The following is a 13,762-nucleotide window of genomic DNA, read 5'->3' as shown; positions in this document are numbered from 1 at the left end:
CTTTAGCACAACAAAATTTTAGTTTTAGCCCAAATTAATGTTATTATTGGGATGTTTGTCTTATTATTGAGCTATAAGAGTTCCTTTATATTCTCTATACAAATTCTTTGTCAGATATTGTGAATATTTTTTCCCACTCTTTGGTTTGCCTTATTTTCTTAATTGAGTATTTTTATGGGCAGACATTTTAAATTTTGATGAAGTCTAATTTATCAAATTTATCTTTTATGTTTAGTGCTTTTAAGAGAGGCCTCTCCAAGAATTCTCTGCCTACTTCAGGCTTAGGAAAAATCTTTGTTTTCTCCTGGAAGCTTTATTGTTTTAACTGTAACATTTAGTTGTATGAAGAAATATTTATTTTAATTCAGCAATAGGAATATCATTAAGCATCGATTTTAAATCTGAATTTTCCAGAAGGCTGCCTACCTGAAGAAAAATAAAAAATAATTGCTTCATATTAAAAGAAATTTTTCTTCTTATTGTGAAACAACAATTATAGCTATAATATAACAATGTTTTATTCTTTTCTCTCAGGACTTTAATTTTTGGAAGTGAATACAACTTATTTTGGAAGACAAGATGACTACAGCTGTAGAAAGAAAGTATATTAATATTAGAAAAAGACTGGATCAGCTGGGATACCGCCAGACTCTGACAGTGGAGTGTTTACCTTTGGTAGAAAAACTTTTCAGGTAAAGACAAAAATACCGTTTTAAGATCTCTAATCCACTTACCTTATTTCTGATTGAACTTCATGCTTCAGTAAAGAAAATGGTAGATTTTCTAAAAGGCTTTAAACCATCTGAAGCTCATCTGTTTTTTCACTGTCCTTAGTCCAGGCCTTCCATATTGCAGAACTCTAAAGGTCACCAGTCATGCTGTACTGTTCAAAGTAAACGTTTCTGAGGGTTTTCTCTGTGATTAGAATTATAGTTTTTTTGGGTATCTGATATTGTTGAGAGACAATTTTCCCTTAAGTTCTTTCTTCCCCCTTAAGTTCTGTGTCTGCTTCACTGGTCTTCAAATACAGTCATGCATAGCTTCATGAAGGGGATAGGTTCTGAGAAACGTGTCATTCATTAGGTGATTTTGTCATTGTATCAACATTATAGGGTGTGTTTACACAAACCTAGGCTATATGGTATATATCCTATGGTTCCTAGGCTTCAAAGCTGCACAGCATGTTATTACTACACTGAATATTATAGGCAGTTGTAACACAATGGTATCTATTTGTGTATCTGAACCTAGGTAATCATATAAAAGATAATGTGTTGTTCTACAGTGTTACAATGGCCAGGATCTCATGAGGCAATAGAAATTTTTCAGCTCCCCCTGTTATAAATTTTATAGGACTACTGTCCTTCCTGTATGTGGTCTCTTGTTGACCAAAATGTTATTATGTGGCACATGACTCTTTTTATGTTTTTAGTTGTTAGAAAGTTAATGAAATGTTTCCTGGTATTTAAATTTTCTGTTCTTTTAGTGACTTAGTTCATACAACAGAGAGCCTTCGGCAATCAAAATTATCTGCTGTGAAAGCTGAAAAAGAAAGTGCCAATTTTGATTTTGTTTTGGAACCCTATAAACTTGAAAATGCAAGATTGAGTAGAGAAAATAATGAATTGTACCTAGAGTTAATGAAACTGAGAGAACATTCAGACCAACGCATTAAAGGTAAGTGAAAATTTGGTAATTTTTAAAATGCAATGTCTTTGTCCTTTTTGTTTTATATGAAGGAAAGGCTAATGTCTAATTTTAAAGTGATCAATTAGAAAATATGGTAGTCCTGCAGCTGGTTGCTGTGTTCCTGTAATCCCAGCTACTCAAGAGTCTGAGGTGGGAGGATCGCTTGCGCCCAGGAGTTTGAGACCAGCCTAGGCAACATAATGAAAACTTGTCTCAAAAAAGAAGAAAAGAAAATATGAATTAACTGGGCGTGGTGGTGTGCGCCTGTAATCCCAGCTACTTGGGAGGCTGAGGCAGGAGAATTGCTTGATCCCGGGAGGTAGAGTTTGCGGTGAGCCAAGACCGTACCACTGCACTCCAGACTGGCAGAAGAGCGAGACTCTGTCTCAAAAAAGGAAAATATGATAGTCCTTCTGCTAATATCTCCTGAATTCTGTAGGGTGTGCTGAAGAGTTCCTGAGAAGGAAAATAAATGTGCATTCTATAGCTATGATAGTCTTCACTATATGTGGATTAAATTTTTAGAATTAAAATTGCCATAGGGAATATTAAATTGGAATTGAAGAAATGTTCTTGAAACAACTTTTGTTTTTCCCTTACTGAAAATAAAAGTAGTAAATGAGGTGAAAACCATGTATCAGGCTGGTCTTGAACTCCCAACCTCAGGTGATCTGCCCGCCTTGCCCTCCAAAGTGCTTGGATTATAGGTGTGAGCCACCATTCCCGGCCATATCATGCTGTTTTATAGGCAGTCTTTGAGCTGTCAAGTAGAATAGGATAGTTGCAAAGGTTGTAGGGAAAAGGTAATTATATGGTTATCTTAGTATGAATTATTCTTATATTTAGTAGAAAATTATATCTAATACATGGTGTGAATTCAAAATCCTTTAGCTTCAGACCCAATTTACAGGAGCAAAAGCTGTGATGTACATTAGGCTCAGCAGTAGCTGAAAAATGAAGATTTCTTTTTGTGCTTAGTGAGTTAATTACAGTTTTGTTAATAATTATAGAAGTAATAAGCTTCATGTAAAGCATTCATAAGAAGCAGGTGGAGACTTTTAAGTTGATACGACTTTTTGTATTTTGTGAAATGGAAAAACTTCATGGATTTCTTGACCTTTAAAGTGGTCTTTGAATCTTTTTCCTTATAAGAGTTGAAAACTTCATTGAAGAAGTGTGCACGTGAAACATCTGATCTGAAATTTCTAAATAACCAATATGTTCATAAACTCAAACTATTGGAGAAAGAGAGCAAAGCTAAGAATGAAAGAATTCAACAACTTCAAGAAAAGAATTTGCATGCTGTAGTACAAACTCCAGGTAAACTGATTCCTTCTCAAGACACATTGTACACATTTGATCTTTTAAAGATATTGAAACCATTGACTAAAATAGGACTCGGATTAGATTTTCATGCTTAGACTTTAGTGTTTGGAAATATATATTGAATAGACCATAAACTTCTTGATTTATTTCTAATGATCCAGGTAGTAGTTTAACATGTGCTTAGAAATGTATGTAGTGTTAGCTACTTAGCTACAAGTACTCTAATGCCCAGAGCTTTCTCTAATCAATATTTTAAATTCTTTTTTCTTTTACTATTACCAGTATTATTTTAGTTGTAAAAGTAATCCATACTCATTAAAGAATTTGGAAATTATGTGCCTTCTTAGTTTATTTTATTATTTTTAGCATTATGCTCAGTAATAGAGCAAGAAAAAGAAATGATGGGGCCAGGTGCGATGGCTCACACCTGTAATCCTAGCACTTTTAGAGACTGAAGTAGGCAGATCATTTGAACCCAAGAGTTCGACACCAGTGTGGGAACATAGTGAAACCCCATCTCTACCAAAAATGCAATAATTACCTGGGCATGGTGGCACAAGCCTCTATAGTTCCAGCTACTTGGGAGGCTGAGGTGGGAGGATTGCTTGAGCCTGGGAGGCGGAGTTTGCAGTGAGCTGAGATTGCACCACTGCACTCCAGCCTGGATGACAGAGTGAGACTGTCTCGAAAAAAGAAAAAGAAATGATGGGCCATATCCAGAGTAGGTGATTGTTCAGCAGGTATGGGTTGGTGGAAGAATCCAATATTAGTGACAAAATCATTAAGAATCTGAACCATGGGATCAAAATTATGGAAGTAAGTGAGTCACAGGAGGCTGCCAGATCATGAGACTAGGTCAAGATGGAGAGATTAAGCAGCATTGTGAGGACCAAAAGTAATTTGGTTGCTATGAAGATTGCAGTCAGAATGGAATTTTGAAGTTGAAGAACTAGAAGCCAGCAGAGTTCTGAGTGATGAAAAAGGCCAAAGTGTTGTCATGTTGTTTTGTGCCTGAAGCTGAGTGAAGAGGAGACTTCTGAGAGAGAACTGTGAAGCCAGGGTTGGGGAAGACTCAGTGCATCATGAGATAGTGTAGGAAATGAGCTGGGCATCAGGACTGTGAGCCAAAAGCAGAAAAGATGGAGAAAAGTGGGAGTCACTAGTAACCTTGGAAGTTACTAGAAGATTAAGGCATACACACAAAAAAAGGATAATCAGGTTTCCTGAGGAAAGAATGGGATAGACTTCAGCGAGATTCAAGATGTGTAATCAGTATGATGACTAAATGTAGATTTGGGAAGTAGAGGAATTCTCAGACTTCTCTTTAGAGTGAATGAGTAGGTGGAGGATGATACTATTTCTTAAGTTAGAGAATGTGGGAAGCAGAGCAGGAGTCCACTTTTGGATGTGTGGAGTATGCTATATCCACGAGACATTCATGCCTAAATTTTTGGTAAACTGTGGAATATGTAGATCTGTTCTCAAAAGTGTGGGCCTGGGTGGAGATGCAAATTTGAGAGTCATTGGAATCTCATGGTAATTGAAGCTATGGGTGTAGTAAGAATTACCTAGTGAAATTATGTAGACTGGGAAAAGAGGCGACCCAAAATCAGACGCTAGGGGAATTGGTATTTAAGGGACTGGTAGAAGAAGATGGTTTTTGAAAGAAACTGAGGGGCCACCAAGGAGAAAAACCAGGAGATAAAGAAAGAAGCAAGTGGTTAGCTTTGTTCAAGTCAAACAGGTTAATTAAATACTTTGGCCCAGTTTTCTCATCCTTAAAACTAGAGGTAGGAGGGGCCGGGCATGGTGGCTCACACCTGTAATCCCAGCACTTTGGAAGGCCGAGGCTGGCGGATCACAAGGTCAAGGTTTCCTGACCAGCTTGGCCAACATAATGAAACCCTGTCTTTACTAAAAATACAAAAATTAGTTGGGCGTAGTGGCATACACCTGTAGACCCAACTGCTTGGGATGCTGAGGCAGGAGAATTGCTTGAACCTGGGAGGCAGAGGTTGTAGTGAACTGAGATCACACCACTGCACTCCAGCCTGGGCGACAGAGCAAGATTCCATCTCAGAAACAAACAAACAAACAAAAACTGAGGTAGGAGTATACAAAATTTGTTAGAATTTTAATGAGACAAAACAGTGTATTATGTTTGTTCTTCACAAGGATCTGCTAGTTTTTCAAATACATTTCTAATCTTGGCAAAATCCTTAAAAAGATAAATTATCCATGTATTTTGGCCAAGAAAAGATAAATCTAGTCACAAGAAAATTTAGTCCTGCTATTTGTAATGATTAAGAAAACATTCCCTCCTAATTCAGATTATAGCACAGCTTTATATTACAAATAACATTCCATTCATTATATTCTAACTTTGCTACTTACAATTTCAGTTATCTGCTATGTTGATTTACTTAATAAGCACGTATATTTTAGTTCTCACTGCCAGTTTTCTGCTAGTGATAATTTCTTGAGCTCATAATGGTGAACACCACAGGCACATTCAGCTTTTAAACTTGCCAAAGTCTGATCCCCATCTAGTGGACAAACAATAAGCCTGGGCATATATGCCAAGCATGCAGGCATATAAAACTAGTTTGATAACCAGGTCATGTTGAGGTTTTTAGGAATGCATTGTTTAGTTAAAAATCGGAGTGGATATTTACATATTGATGGAAAAAATATTTTATCAATATGTAATATGAACTATAGACACACTTTATAACCAAAAGGCTAACCTGGAATATTTAATTCTAAGACATGGTTTTGTTTCTTCTTAGTTTTTTAAGACACTCATTCTTTTTAGGTGGCAAAAAAAGAAGTATTGCTTTCAGGCGCCAGCGTATGCAAATTGATGAACCGGTTCCTCCCTCTGAAGTCAGTTCATATCCAGTTCCGCAGCCAGATGACCCTTACATTGCAGACCTCCTACAAGTGGCTGATAACAGGTGCATTAAATAGTTCTTTGTTGGCTTGAGTTAATTGAGCACTCAATTAATTAGCTGTACGTTTCTTGATGGGAACCCTCTTTGTCTTGTTAACTATTGTCTCTCCAGTGTCTAGCACAGAACTTCGCACAAGCACTCAGTAAGTACTTTCAGATTGACATAAAATGTTTTTACTTGTTTTGAAACTTTGATCAAATAGATCATATATCTAAGGTTTCTGTTCATACTGGCTTAAAAATAATTTAATGCCATCAAGGACTTGTTTCAGTAGAGCTGCTTTGACATTTTGTGTCATCTCCAAGTAAGAGGTATCTTTTACAGGAATCTTTATTATTTCAGATTTATGTCAAATGCCAGTTAAATATGAAGAGATTTGTAACTGGATTTGAAATTCAGTTTTTTTAATGGTTTCTCTAGCTCTATGTTTATATTTTCTTACATTTGCATCAGATATAAATTCCATTTAATTGAAACTTTGTTAAGCCTCCTAGGCAAGGCACTGTGTAAGTATTCTGATGATGTAAAGGTTTGAAGAAGATGGGTGTTTTTGCTTTTGAGAAGCTTGTAGCCCAGTAGTAGAGATGAGACAAGAGAAGTTCACCAAATGCAATTCAGATAATTATAAGAGGCTCAAAGGAATGGATGAGCACTAGTCTCCATGGTAATAGCTGGAGAAACATTTGAAACTATGGAATACGCTAATGGAAATAGTTTATGCAGGTAGCTTTTTATTTTTTAAATTATTCAGAGAATGTTGGGGGGGGTAATTAATCTCAATAGATCAATCTAAAAGAGTGCCTTGGGACCAGGTGCAGTGGCTCACGCCTGTCATCCCAGCACTTTGGGAAGCCAAGGCAGGAGGATTGCTTAACCCATGAGTTTGAGACCAGCCAGCCCTTTGGGAAGCCAAGGCAGGAGGATTGCTTGAACCCATGAGTTTGAGACCAGCCTGGGCACTATAGTGAGACCTTGTCTCTACAGAAAATTTAAAAATTAGCCAAGCATGGTGGCATGCACCTATAGACCCAGCTACTTAGGAGGCAGATCATTTGAGCCTAGGAGGCAGAGGTTGCAGTGAACCGAGATTGAACCACTGCACTCCAGCCTGGGAGACAGAGTGAGATCCTGTTAAGCTACTGATGAAGATCTCTTTGCTCAGTTGTCACATAGTATTTTTTTTTTCTCAGAGTCTCACTCTGTTGCCCAGGCTGGAGTACAGTGGCACACTGTATCTTGGCTCACTGCAACCTCTGCCTCATGGGTTCAAGCGATTTTCCCATCTCAACCTCCTGAGTAGCTGGGACTACAGGCACCTGCCACCACATCTGGCTAATTTTTTGTATTTTTAGTAGAGATGAGGTTTGACCATGTTAACCAGAATCACTTGACCTCAAGTGATCCACCTGCCTTGACCTCTCAAAGTGCTGGGATTACAGGCATAAGCCACCATGCCTGGCCAATATTTTTATATAGTTATTTGACCTTAACAGGGAAGTGTTTTGTTCTTATAATGAGACTTCTCAGACAAAGTGTTACTATTATTTAGGAAATTATTTGGTGTGCCTAAGTGACATTAGTCTCTTTTAATTGTCCTATTTAATTTATATATGCACATTTTGTTTGTATTCATAGTCATTCATGCATTTATATGAGTGCAGTTGCATACATACTCTTCTCTTAAACCTAGATTAATATAAAATGTTGGTTCCAATAACAGCAGGTACAGGCTGTATTTGGCCTCATTTACCCTACCCCATGGAAAATCTTTTAAAAGCAGACCTGGGGCTGGAAGTGCTGTGGTTACGCCTGTAATCCCCTCACTTTAGGAGGCTGAGGCGGGAGGATTGCTTAAGCCCAGGAGTTCAAGACCTGCCTTGGCAACTTGGAAAACTGTCTCTACAAAACATGTAAAAATTAGCCAAGTGTGGTGGCATGTGCCTATGGTCCCAGGTACTCGGGAGGCTGAAGTGGGAGGATTGATGGAGCTGTAGAGGTTGAGGGTGTAGTTAGCTGTGATGAGGCCACTGGATTCTAGCCTAGGTGACGAAGAGAGACTCTGTTTAAAAAAAAAAACCAAAAAACAAAAAAACCAGACCTGGCTTCAGACTTTGTCCTTCCAATATGAAAATGGATTGTGTCATATTGTACCTGTACAACTAATTTGGAAAAAATCTTGATACTGTTAGAATTAATAAGTTCCAGAAGGAATAGGTTTTTTGCTACAGTTACACATGATCTTTCTCTCCAGGGTTTCAAAGTAGTATTAGACAATAGAGGGTTAGTTAGGGTCAGAAAACACATTTTAGTTTCTTATTTCACTTACTAAGCCTGTAAATTTTGGAGTAAACTCCCAGTTTTCTTAACTTAAGAATTGGCAGCAGTACCTCAAAGCATTTTCCTGGGGATCAAATGCAATAGTGAGGTGTGTCTTGCATGATGTATCTGAGTTTCAACTTATTTACTACTCAGTTTTTAATCTATTCTTATAAACCAACTCTCCATGATGATGTACTATATGTTGATTTGGGAACCCTTTGGCACAATATGCTCTACATCTTTGAGAAGCTGAAAGTATAGAATTTATGAAGGAACACATCTAGTTTCATTTCTTGTTATTTTGTGTTTCTTCACAAAAGTATATTGGCATTAATTTAAAGTGCTTTTCAGGATTCAAGAACTTCAACAGGAAGTGCACCAGCTACAAGAAAAGTTAGCAGTGATGGAAAGTGGGGTGAGAGATTATAGCAAGCAGGTAGGATTTTTATTTACTTGCATAGCAGGGATTGAGATAGGTATGCTGTGATTGTAAATAGAATTGGGTTATATTTGATATTACCAAAACTGAGTTTTTACACAGCTTTTATCTTTTTCATCAGGTTTGTTAATAGAGTCATAGCTGGAATGGCTTAGGTGGTTTTAGAGCACTTAGTACATTCCCTTCACTATTCATTGAGGTGAATAGTAGTTTTTTGTTTGGTTTTTCTTTTAGTTGAATCATTTATCTCCCCAAATATAATTTTATAACCATATTACATTTTTCATCTCAGGAAATATTTTATTGAAGTGTGGTATGTTTTATAATTTTATTTTGTGATTTTTCTACTCTTATTATAGATTTTGTCATATTGAACACTAGTCTCTTAGAAAGTTACTCTTGTGTTGCCATTTTTTTGTGTGTTTTCTACAAGCACTAGTCCTCATGCAACAGTTTTCCGAAGAAGCAGGAGAATTCATAGATGCAGAGTTATACTACAACCATAGCAAGTTTTGTCTTTTCATAATTTCTATTGGTGTCTTGGCTAAATTTTCATTTGCGTAATTACAGGCTTGTTTTCTTAATGCTTCCTGAAGGTTAATTGGGTAACACGTTTTTCATTTTCTGCATATGACTGCTTTTTTATTTATGAGTGATCTGCACAAACAAATATAGATGTAACTTAGATGTTGGTATAACTAAGTCTGTAAAGTGTTTTGAAGATTATTTGGATAAAAATGGAGTTAAAGGAAATTGGCCAGATGTGGTGGTTCATGCCTGTAATCCCAATACTTTGGGAGGTCGAGGCAGGTGGATCACTTGAGGTCAGGAGTTCAAGACCAGCCTGGGCAACATGGTGAAACCCCATCTCTACTGACAAAAATTAGCTGGGGTTGTGGTGTGTGCGTGTAATCCCAGCTACTCAGGAGGCTAAGGCAGGAGAATCACTTGAACCTGGGAGGCAGATGTTACAATGACCCCAGATCGCAACACTGCACTCCAGCCTGATGACAGACCCTGTCTCAAAAAAAAAAAAGAAAGGAAATCATAATGTCAACCAAAAAACTTACTTCATGAAGAGATGTTGAAAATATCCAGTATGCACTTGAGTTTAGTATTATTGGCATTTTGCATTTTATAATTACACTTTCATTTATTCTGGGTACTTTGTGAACAGAAAGTTTTTTACCATCTCTGTGAGGTGGCTGAAGTGTTCGGAGAAAACAGCTTGACCATTCTGATTAAAGCCACCAATTTATTGTGGTTCTCAATCTTAGTTGAGCTTATTCTGCCTATCAGTTATTTGTCTTTTTTTGCTTGAGTTTATTCTGTTTTTCTCAGCATGTATTCCAGGTTTTGCTGTTTTTAAGCTGTCTTCCCAGCTTATAATACTCATCTTCTGAGAATGTCACCTTGTCTCAGCTTTCTATCTCTACCTTTAAAATGATCCATATTTGCACTCAGGTTGTCTTAAGACTTAGTGGGCAGGGTATTGTTCTTCTTACTTGAGGCTGAGTTGCCTGTGCTCTTGACCCCATTTCCTCTTTTCTCCTGAGGACCTTTCTTTAATCAATTGTTCTTTTTTTCTTTACCAAGTAGTATATAACCACTTTGCAAGGATTAATTCGTTTAATCTTCATAACAATCCTATGAAGAGGTACTACTTTTGTCATAACTAACAACCCTTTTTAAAAAACTCTTTTAATTACCTCTCCCTCTTGAGGATTCCTTCTTCCTCTCCATGCAGACTTCTCCAAAGACTGTCTTATTTGATATCTCCATTTCTGTCTGTTTCTCCACTTCTTGCTCACTCCTTAACCTATTGTAGTCTGTCTTCCGCACCCACTATGTGAACTGGTCTAGTTAATGACGTCAGTAACATTAATTTCTAGATCCAAAAGGATTCTTACAGCCTTAATTTTCTTGACCTACTCTGTGGTATTAGATATTATTGATAATTCCTCTTTGAAACTCTTCCATGACTTCATTTTGTTCCAGTTTTCTTTTTTTTTTTTTTAAGCCTCTTATAACATTTTTTTTTTTTGGCTTTTTTTTCACCTGTCCACTCCCTGAAATAATTACTTTTGTTCCTGGATTCTGTTTTTGACAGAATCCTTCTCCTCTTCTGTATCTCTCCTCAAGTATCCTCATCTGCTGTCTTGGTTTAAAATATTACTCCTGTATGTTGATGAGTCCTCCATCTCTCTCTGGCTCAGACTTCTCTGCTGAACTCCAGACCCATGTACCCAACTTCACACTGGGCATTTCCACTTGGGTGTAGTCTTTCTGTACTCATATGCCGTATACTGAGCTTGTTCTCTTCTGGTGTCAACTCCTATATTCTCTCCTTTGTTTGGTAGCATCAACATTTGCCCAAGTGCACATTCTGTAGTCTTTCTAGATCTCTTTCTCCTGCCTTCACATACCACTCACCAAGTTCTGTCATTTTTCCTGGCTAAATGTTTCTTAAACTCAATTCTTCTGTTCTATCATCTACCACTGTTTTATTTTAGTCATTAATTGTCTCTTATGTATTCCTGCATTAGGTCTCCCTGCCTCTGGTGTTATTCCTGTCAGTTTCATCTTTCAGTCCAGGGTAATCATAATTAGTTTCTGCCTGATTCTTCAGACATCTCCAACTACTAGGTCTGATGTACATTAATTACATTTAGTCATATTAAGCTGTTTATGCTCTCTCAAACATACCATGTTGTTGTTACTTTTTGGTGTGTTTGGAATATTTGGTTTTCATTTATTTATTTTAAGAAAACCAAAGCTTGGGCCAGGAGTGGTGGCTCACGCCTATAATCTTAACACCTTGGGAGGCTGAGGCGGGTGGATCATCTGAGGTCAGGAGTTCGAGACCAGCCTGGCCAACATGATGAAACCCCATCTCTACTAAAAATACAGAAAAATTAGCCAGGCGTGGTGATATATGCTTATAGTTCCAGCTACTCAGGAGGCTGAGGCCAGAGAATGTCTTGATGAACCCAGGAGGCAGAGGTTGCAGTGACCCGAGATCGTGCCACTGTATTCCAGATGGGTGACAGAGTGAGACTCCATCTCAAAAAAAGAAAAAGCAAAGCTTAAAAGTGTGAGCTTTTCCAAATTCTTACATAAATAACAGATAATTAAATCCATCCCAGTTTCCTATTTTTTTTTAATATCAAGGTTCGGTAGCAACCTACTTTTCTTAGTATGTTACACTTATTCATTTATTCTATGAGAAACTAAAGTAGTTCAGATTCAGTTCCAGTACTTGAGCATGTATGTAATCTGCTAGGAAATTTCTTTTTATATAAACATTGTTAAATGTTAAGGGAAAAAAAATACAGAAACTTAATTAGGAAGAATCTATGTAGTAAAAAGAATATGAAAGATATATTGACGGTATTTCTGTTGACATTTTCTGTGTAATTTATTTTTGTTCTGCATATATGCATATAGTGTATGGGCATAAATATGACTGTTAATCTCTTGTATATATCGGAACATAAGAAAATATATCTAAAGAAATGTTTGTTCAGTGTTAATTGTCTGTTTAAAAACCAGATTATTTGAAATGACAGCATGACTTTATATCTTCAGATTGAGCTACGAGAACAAGAGATAGAACGATTGTCAGTTGCTATGGATGGTGGTCGTTCTCCTGATGTCCTCTCTCTGGAGTCTAGAAATAAGACCAATGAAAAGCTTATTGCTCAGTTAAATATTCAGGTAATGGCTTTTATAATTATTGAATGTATATAATGGTGTTTATAATAAACACTATGTTTGTAATGGTCTATTGGTTTGTAAAAGTGGTGGGAGTTTTTCACTGAGTTATTATTTATAATAGGAAAAATTTGATAGAACTGTGGTATTCAGAAATAGGGTGGAGTTGTTGAAAAATCATGTTTTTAAAGATTATTTAATGAGGCAGTAATTAAGATATACCATAACATTAACAATTTAAAGGAAGAGAATAAACTCTGGGGACGTGATTGTCAATCTGGTTTTAAGAAAATGTATATATGGACTTGGAAAGAGAGAGCAAACAGAATATACCAAAGTATACTAACAAAGCTTATCTTTGTGTGGTGGGATATTCTTCTTTCTGGTTTTCTTTTTTGTTTTTCAAAACTTAATAAGTATGTATTTCTTTGATAACATTAAAAAATTAAACGTGTATAAAAATTAAATACCTAGCTTTTATCTACTTACATAGTAGATTCCTTTGCCATGCATTTGACCTAAGAGCTGGAATGTTCCATACAGCGTGACCCATGAACTTTAGAAATTTTAGTATGGCAGAGCTGCCTGGGTCACAGACAGAATTACGATATCATGGTATTCTTGTCATATAGAACTCTGTATTGGGAAACAGTTCACACAAATTTTTTATCCTTTCTATGCTTGAAAATCAAAGCCAATGGATATATACTTTCATCAAATTTCACATGGTCAGTTTTGCAAATAATATAAGTTTTCAAATATAAAATAGCTGTAGTTTTAATCTTCAATATCTCTTAAAATACAGTTTTTTAAAATATTCTTTGGAAAGTCAGTGTTTAGTATAAATTTCCAATTTATACACCTCTTAAATTACAACTCCAATTTAGGTTGACTTTCTTCAGCAAGCTAATAAAGACCTGGAGAAGCATATACAGGAGCTCACGGAAACTAAGGAAACAGTGACATCTGAAGTTGTTAATTTAAGTAACAAAAATGAAAAACTCTGCCAAGAATTAACTGAAATAGATCAGTTAGCACAGCAGTTGGAAAGACATAAAGAAGAAGTGCTTGAGACTGCTGATAAAGAGCTTGGGGAAGCAAAGGTAATGAATGATATGTGTAGGTTGTGAGAGTGTTCAGTAATTCTCCTAGCACACAGTAAGCTTGAGCCCTTTTGATATCTGCATTCAGGTTTTTGGTTTATTTTGTATGTCTCTTTGTTTTTTTGCTTTGGTAATTTAGGGTTTTCTGAAGCGTTGTTTACACCCCCTAAATGATTTTATTTTTTCTAGTTGTTTGGGTGTGTGTCTGAAGCACACCT

At 36.6% G+C, this 13,762-nt stretch overlaps 1 protein-coding gene across 8 annotated transcripts in view; it reads left to right on the top strand.

Moving 5' to 3' along the window:
* The window catches only part of CEP135 (centrosomal protein 135), an 89,065-nt gene that overhangs the window by 3,082 nt on the left and 72,221 nt on the right, over window positions 1-13,762 (top strand). For 7 of the 8 annotated variants that reach the window (XR_013533118.1, XM_078367219.1, XM_008993322.5 and 4 more), the window contains 7 exons: window positions 535-692; window positions 1,487-1,677; window positions 2,842-3,009; window positions 5,831-5,972; window positions 8,640-8,724; window positions 12,316-12,444; window positions 13,329-13,544. Coding sequence is in view for 7 of the 8 variants with exons in the window: in XM_078367219.1 (XP_078223345.1) it covers window positions 580-692; window positions 1,487-1,677; window positions 2,842-3,009; window positions 5,831-5,972; window positions 8,640-8,724; window positions 12,316-12,444; window positions 13,329-13,544 (1,044 nt within the window). In the remaining variant the exon portion in view is untranslated. The remainder of the gene's footprint in view (window positions 1-534; window positions 693-1,486; window positions 1,678-2,841; window positions 3,010-5,830; window positions 5,973-8,639; window positions 8,725-12,315; window positions 12,445-13,328; window positions 13,545-13,762) is intronic. The other variant, XM_078367220.1, reaches the window with a different exon arrangement.

Source organism: Callithrix jacchus, chromosome 3 (assembly GCF_049354715.1).
Source record: "Callithrix jacchus isolate 240 chromosome 3, calJac240_pri, whole genome shotgun sequence".
Lineage (NCBI taxonomy): Eukaryota > Metazoa > Chordata > Mammalia > Primates > Cebidae > Callithrix > Callithrix jacchus.
The sequence above is the reverse complement of the archived record's forward strand: the minus strand, read 5'-3'. Positions and strand labels throughout refer to the sequence as shown.